This window comes from Pagrus major, chromosome 19 (assembly GCF_040436345.1).
Source record: "Pagrus major chromosome 19, Pma_NU_1.0".
Taxonomy (NCBI): domain Eukaryota; kingdom Metazoa; phylum Chordata; class Actinopteri; order Spariformes; family Sparidae; genus Pagrus; species Pagrus major.
In genome coordinates, this window is record NC_133233.1 from 17155469 (window position 1) to 17163163 (window position 7695).

A 7695-nucleotide genomic window follows, 5' to 3' on the forward strand; every position below is an offset into this window, starting at 1 on the left:
TGTCAAAAATCAGAGCCCAACAACATGATAACTAAACAGATATATAAAAAAAAAAAGGGGGGGGGGGGGGGGATTTCAAAATGATGGCATTTCTTTTTTACTGACACAAGATTCTGAACAATTTGCCAGGTATGGTAGCATGTAAACACAATGAATCATGGTTCTATATAGTGAGTCAAAATCATCAAGTGAGCAATGTGAGCTTTATTTCTGTTAGCAGAACATTCTGTTACATGACTCCTCATACCTGTTGGCCTTCAGCCATAGAGGCCCACTGAATGGAGCCAGTGGATTGTTGATTATTAACATGTAATTGGCGACTAGCTGCACTGTGCTCAATGGGGCGAAACCAACCACTTAACTCTCTCAGGCCCACTTTAGTGCAGCGGTGACCTTTAACACACGTTTGAGCTATGGAGTCAGTCATTTTTTGTGTCAAAAGTTAAACTGAACACCAATTTATGGGAGCATACAGCATGACAATGGCAATGGAAAAAGGCACTCCATGTGGTGATGTTTGTGTAATTTTTACATAAAGCATACTCTTGCACCAGAGAACATGTTCTGTATGTAATGCCACATTTAAGTTGGTTAGTTGTTTAAAATAATGCAGCATAATTCCCATATTGAGCCACAGCACCTCTGGTATCGACCACCACATTAAACCTCTTAAATAAGTGAAGAGAAATGGCTCTGATTACTGAAACCAAGATACAGACGCTGTAACAAACAATAAGCCTTAGTGTAGGAGCCAAACAGACAACAATAAGTCGGGAGGGAGGCCTACTGGTTAGAGCAAGTCTTCCAACGAGACAAGGAAACATCTCTGAGCAAATGACTGGTTCTACCTGTTATGAATGATGAGATGAAAGGGTGATTTGTTTTATATATTGTACACAGTGGGTGAATGTCCCGCCTCAAGGAAGAGAGTTAAAAATAAATAAACAAAATAATTACATTAATATGGCACCATCATGTGTGCCTTGGTACACTGAGGGTCCCTTCATGTTGCCTGAAGCATGGAGCTGAGCGTGCACTACACTGTCCACTGTCCGGAAACGGTGTCACGTCGCATTCTGTGTTGAGAGTCTGTAGGGACCCCTCCTGGACGAGCTGGCATATAAAACGAGTGACTCGCCCCTCCCGGACAAAGTAGATCCAGCCTGGCCGGACGCGCCTGCCCTGTGCTGCGCTTCATGGATGCTTCAGCACTTCAGCATCCTCCTCAGCCCTGCCCAGCTCAGCGGAACTGAAGCACAGTGACACGGACAAATCTGACCGCTCTCTCCTCTGCAGTAAGTGCACGTATAGGCTACTCTTTACCATATTACAGAGCTTTGACTGCGTGACATATTGTGTGTGTGATGTTTTATGCAGGCGATGCGGTGTCGCAGCTGGTGCGTGAGCTTTGCGCAGTTTGCCTTTGGGTTTGTTAAATGTTCATGTTTTTTTTTAAAAAAAACAACAACTGCAGAATACGTCACAGTGTGGCGTAGTAACATTAAATGGCGGGGTTTTATTTGAATTTACTCTATTTAAATAAGAATTGCGGCCAACAATGGACAATCAACTGAAGAATGAACACAAACCTTGTGTGTGCAGCACAGGGAGGGGTGACGTAATTCAATCAAACTAAATATAGAACTGTTGTATAATGTATGAATTCATGTTTCTGTATGAAGTCAAACTTTATGAGAATGTATTTGATTATTTAATTTGCGTCATGTTGACTGTCTACTGGAGGTCATACTTGAACCATCATCTCGTACAGCGCATCACTGCACACAGCGTGCCGGAAACGGGCTTGACGGTTACCATAGCAATAAGAGGGCATGTCCCTGTTCGGGATAGCAGCCAGGGACCACACCCTTCACTGGCACAGCCTCCAGAGATGGAGACCCTGAGATCCAGAGATCCTGTAAAGAGAGACTAAAACCTGGCTTCTCGGCTTTTCTTCAAACGCTGAGATGGTTTATAATAGTGATTTTAAGTGTAGTAAACAGAAAAAAAACTTTATTGTCCATTTTTGCAGGCAAACATGGAAATTGCACATTAGAAAAACACATTGCATGAAGGTAAAATTCATGCAGTAGAAAAATAAATTGCTGTGTACTAGTAAGAGTTAAGTTAAAAAGATGACCAGTGGCAGTTAAATAGCCCCTAACCTACCACAACAAGTATATTATAGGAACATTATGATGCTTGCATTAGTTACAGTGTTAGTTACTGCTCTTTGTTCTCCTCAGGGCTTCCATACTCTACATATACTTGAGTGTTTTTAAGAGCTGCCATGGCGAACAGAGGGCCCAGCTACGGACTGAGCCGAGAGGTGCAGGAGAAGATCGAGCAGAAGTACGACCCTGACCTGGAGCAGCGGTTGGTGGACTGGATCGTTGCACAGTGTGGGGGAAACATTGAGAGGCCGCAGCCAGGCAGAGAGAACTTCCAGAAATGGCTGATGGATGGGACAGTGAGTGGCTGCAGCACTTCTACCTTAAATAGAAGTAACCATTTAATTATTTAAACTAGATACCAGCTTTGGTAAAAGCTATAATAAGCAGCCAGATTTATTTACCCATTTATTTTCAACAAGAGAGCTTCAGTAAATACTACTGATACTGATGTGAATTTGCTGTTTGAGACATTATATTTGGTAGGAAGACTGTGTATTTTTTTAGCAAGCTGTGAATTTGAAATTGCTAACTGTTGTGGTCCATTTTTTGTGAATTTTGTACTGAGTCATTCTGGGAGCTTGTGATGGAAAACTCTCCACACTGAAAGTGCATGGCACTGTCAGACCTAATTAACAACCAATTATAAAATGCACCCTGCAGGTGCTGCATTGTCTCCTTGCTTGACACTCCAGCTGACTCTAACATTGAACAAAATCATTGCGAGTAATCCATCTTAGAGCAGGCAGAGACATCAATTTCTGCACCAGACAATAACGCAATGCAGCAACAAAATCTTGCATTTTCACTGACAATTATAAATGGTACCAGCTCTCACAGCTAAATGCAATTGCTATTTTAAACCTCTTCTTTATAGACAGGATAATATCTATTCTTGGAAATGTTTTAAATCAATGGCAGAAGTAGAGATTGACACAGGAAGATGAGAGAAAGCTGCTGCACCAATCATAATTACTTCATTTAAGCATGACAAATATGTAAAAGTGTGACAAATAGGACCCTCAACTGTCCTTTTGCTGTGGTCAATGTGGTCAGTTTGACGTGATCAAGCCTTTATCCCAGATCCTGTGCAGGCTTATCAACAGCCTTTACCCAAGGGGGAAGGAGCCTATCAAGAAGATTCCAGAGACCCAGATGGCCTTCAAGCAAATGGAGAAGATCTCTCAGTTCCTGCAAGCATCTGAAGCTTATGGAGTCACAACCACTGATATATTTCAAACTGTGGACCTCTGGGAAGGCGAGTTTTTACTTCTAATGACTTAGTTATTTACATTCACATTCAATTAAAAATATTTTTAACATTATCGTTTTGCTCTGGCTTTAGGAAAGGACATGTCAGCAGTGCAAAGAACTCTTATGGCTCTGGGGAGTGTGGCTGTCACTAAGGATGATGGTCATTACCGAGGTGACCGAGACTGGTTTCACAGGTAAAGAGAGACCTCACTGCAACATAGGAGCGACACATTTTTACAACTGCATGCCCATGATGCCTCATGTTCCTCTACCCTGTAACTGTTGTGCAGGAAAGCCCAGGGATATCGGCGAGAGTTCAGCCAAGAGCAGCTCCGCCAAGGCGAAAGTTTGATCGGCCTGCAGATGGGCAGCAACCGCGGTGCTTCCCAATCTGGAATGACGGGTTACGGTATGCACCGTCAGATTATGTAGACCAGTCACTAGCTACCCTGCATCCCTGCTTCCAGACCTTATTTTCTACTAATGCCGCAAAAAGTTGTAATGTTCATATCCTTTGTAGCACCTGCCATGTTAACCTCAACTTACCTGAAACTGCTGCTTTCCCAAACAGAGTGTTCTGATGATGATGTCAAATGCTGTAGATCTCTTTCTTCAAGCTCTCCTCCTGTTCCTCTCTTCCCTTTTGTCATGTGCTTATCCCTCTCTGGCTTTGTTAACTCTGTTTCCATGTCTGACCGATTAATGTGGAACTCAAAGTCACTCGATATCAATTTAGTCTTGTAGAGAATTTAAGATTAAAATCTCTTTACAAAACAAGCCATCAGTGTTATCCAGCATGTTGTATGATATTTGTTTGCATTTATATTTATTTACATTACATTTGTTATTGTTTTCGGATGGTCTGTTACTGTGTAATTATTTAGCCTTAAACCTAATGGAACTCAATGACCGACGATGTCTCTGCCATCTTGTCTGAAGACTTGTTGCAGTATCCTCTGTAACCAAATCAACCTCACGTTGTGCCTGGTTATGGGACTACAGAGACTGGGTCCTGTATTGGCCTCAAATTATAAATGAGTCTCACTCATTCTGAGCCATGCCCTTGTTATTTGTCTGTGAGATCACATCTCTGTTCATAATGTGTCATGCTACTTTGTGTTCCAAGCAAGTAAATGTGCAGTAGCCAACATGTATGACAGTGAAGTTTCCATTTCTGGTGCCAGGTAAAGACATTGCTTGAATGTGCACTTTTATGTATTGTCATGTTTATATTTTTTAAATATATTTATATCTGGAGGCTTGTGAGAAGAATTATTGAAGAAATAAAGTATGTGAACATGTGCTTGTGTCAGTATCTTGATGACTGGGGGGCTCGGGGGAGTACGCCGCGTGCTCTCAGAGTGTTTCTTTCTCCTTATCTCGGTTTAATGCTCCGGCTCCTCCCTTGCACCCATCCCTCCTGTCTCTCCTCACTGTACACAATCTAATAAAGGGGCAGCAGCTCGGCATAATAATTAGGATGACGGTTGTTCTACCACACAGTCCTGATTCAACCCTGTGTGCCTGAAAGCATTTGGATTGCTCAAATGACCTTTATTAAGATATTAAATCCAGTAATGCTGTTTAACAGCTTTGTGGAGGGTATAGGAAAAACAGAAGAGTAAAAAAAACTGCATTTTACTGTTTCTAAAACATATATTGTACTGGTATTTGGGAATAGCTGTGGTTCTCTTTCTTTGGAAATTCATTGACCAAATGTCCTCTCTAAACATGGTTAATGCTAACATCCGTCTAGCATCTAGATACCATCTGAGAGGCCATATCATTAAGATAAGCAGATGTGTTTAGCCATTCTAGAGATGTGGGGTTGGGCTTTGGACCACAAAAGGTCACATTTTATGTCAATGATCCAGTTTATGGGGTCAGTTGTTCCTGACTGTTGGCATTTAAAAGAGCAGATATAAGAAAAGCCTGCATGAATTAACATTTAAGCTTGCTATTAGTGTCCAATGACTAAACACATCCCATTACAGCATGGCTGTGTTAATTTCAGCTAATATTAGTCTAAGGCATCTATTCCTAATGGCATTTTTATATTGCTCAATTAAAAACAAGATGTTCTTCTGTGCAGATGTGTACTGACAGCATGTAATCATTTGTTTGAGTTAAATATCCTGTTTGCTTCACTGTATAAGGGGCAGCACAGGTGAAACTATGTGGCCTTTTGCAGGTCTGGCCCTGAACTACACACAGCGTATGCTTATTATTAGCCTTAACTAGACTGGAGAAGTGTCTAAAGGGCTGGAGGTGATGTGTAACTGGAAGACTCAATAAGTAAGCCAAAAACACAGTCAGACCAATGAAATGGCTTTGAGGGCTGAGGTCACTCTTGTCCAAAGTTCTTGTTCATTGCTGCATGTTCGCATTTGAGTAGTGCATATGTTTATGAGGCAAGCTATGCACTGGCTTGAACTTATTTTAGTCTAAAAGTTTTTGTGTGGCGGGTTATTAGTTTTGTGAGACAGGTGCATCAGGCACAATGTTGCAGATGAGGTTTACGGTCACTCTCTTGCTACTTCTATTGACGGTCAGGTGTGTGGCACAGGAAGAAACCCCAAATAAAGGCTGTGTTTGTGGATACCCTGGAATACCAGGGGATCCTGGACACAATGGTACACCTGGCAGAGATGGGCGAGATGGACTCAAAGGTGACAAAGGTGATCAAGGTAAGTTTAGAAGAGAAAACTTGACTCTAATGCCTAAACTTACAATTTGCAATTTATAATATAATAATATAATTATTTATGAATCATTCATCAAAAGGTGAAGTTGGTCCTATTGGACCAGCAGGCAGTAATGGCCACAGGGGAGACAAGGGGGAACCTGGTATGTATCCTCAGAATTAACATTGCAAAGTAGCCTTTTTTAAAAAAACATTCATTTATTTTTACCCGTTGTATATACTTTATTTGCACACACAATTTATTCATATTTTACTATATCTGTCTTTCTGGAATACTGGATAGCAATCACTGAGTATAAAAGGATAGGGAAGTTGATCTTGTGCTTGTTGTTTACAGGTGGCGTTGGCCCAGCAGGGCTCAAAGGAAAAAGGGGAGATAATGGAGAACGGGGGCCCCCTGGGAAAATGGGGCCCCAAGGTGTCCAAGGGCCTATTGGCCTGAAAGGAAGTAAGGGAGAGCTTGGGCTGCCTGGACCCCAAGGACCTAAAGGGGATTTGGGGCCTCTTGGACCAAAGGGTCCAAAGGGGGAAATCGGCCTTCGAGGTGACAGAGGCATTCAGGGACCATTGGGACCCCCTGGCAGGCCAGGGCTTAAGGGGGAAATCGGTGTTCCAGGCCACAAAGGCAGTATTGGTTACCGTGGGGAAAGAGGGAGTCGGGGAGAGAGAGGTGATAAGGGTGAGAAGGGAGAAGAACTTGTTATCTCTAAAAGCGCCTTCTCAGTGGGACTCACAGCACAATCCAAACTCCCAGCACCCAACGTACCGATCCGCTTCGACAAGATTATTTACAATCACCAGAATCACTACGATCCCCAAACAGGAAGATTCACGTGCTCGGCAGCAGGAGCATATTTCTTCACCTATCATATCACTGTCTTCTCCAGAAATGTTAAGGTGGCTCTCGTGAAGAATGGTGTAAAGATCATCCACACCACGGATAACTACCAGAGCAGTGAGGATCAGGCAGCAGGGGGTGCTGTGCTGCACCTGGAAGTGGGGGACAAGGTGTGGCTGCAGGTGGCTGGGGGAGAACTGTTCAATGGGCTGTTTGCTGATGAAGATGATGACACTACATTCTCTGGGTTCTTGATCTTTGGGACATAAATGAGGCATGATAAGTTTATACCTGCTGGTATCAAAATATTTTAAAGAATAATCAGTGATGGGAGATCAGCCTCTGTCTAAACTTAAGTTGATTCTTTAATGCATTGTAAAGTGGTGGTAAGTGACTAAGTACATTTACTCAACTATTGTATTAGAGTACAAATTTATGATTTATGATTTACTTGTACTTTAGTTGGGTTTTTCCATTCTATTGAAATACTTGAGTAAAAGTCTAAAAGTATCTGATATTAAATAAACTGAAGGATCAAAAGTAATTTTCTGGCAGTAAATGTCCTTAAATATCAAAAGTACGAGTAAAAGTAAAACTATACATATATTAACATGTATGTATATATTGTATACTATACAACCAATTATCAAATCCAATATTCAGCATTTTCCTGATTATCTGTGTTTTTTGTAATCTGATTGCCAATAAAATAAATGTAGGCATGCGCT

At 41.8% G+C, this 7695-nt stretch overlaps 2 protein-coding genes across 2 annotated transcripts; both read left to right on the top strand.

Moving 5' to 3' along the window:
• The first annotated feature begins 2290 nt into the window (after positions 1 to 2290).
• Positions 2291 to 3857, top strand: tagln3b (transgelin 3b). Its single transcript, XM_073488647.1, has 4 exons — positions 2291 to 2470; positions 3255 to 3429; positions 3517 to 3619; positions 3716 to 3857. The coding sequence occupies exons 1-4, from the start codon at positions 2291 to 2293 to the stop codon at positions 3855 to 3857; spliced, it is 600 nt and encodes a 199-aa protein (XP_073344748.1).
• A 2068-nt stretch (positions 3858 to 5925) lies between these two features.
• On the top strand, positions 5926 to 7236 carry c1qtnf9 (C1q and TNF related 9). Its single transcript, XM_073488784.1, has 3 exons — positions 5926 to 6112; positions 6210 to 6272; positions 6467 to 7236. The coding sequence occupies exons 1-3, from the start codon at positions 5926 to 5928 to the stop codon at positions 7234 to 7236; spliced, it is 1020 nt and encodes a 339-aa protein (XP_073344885.1).
• Positions 7237 to 7695: the final 459 nt, after the last annotated feature.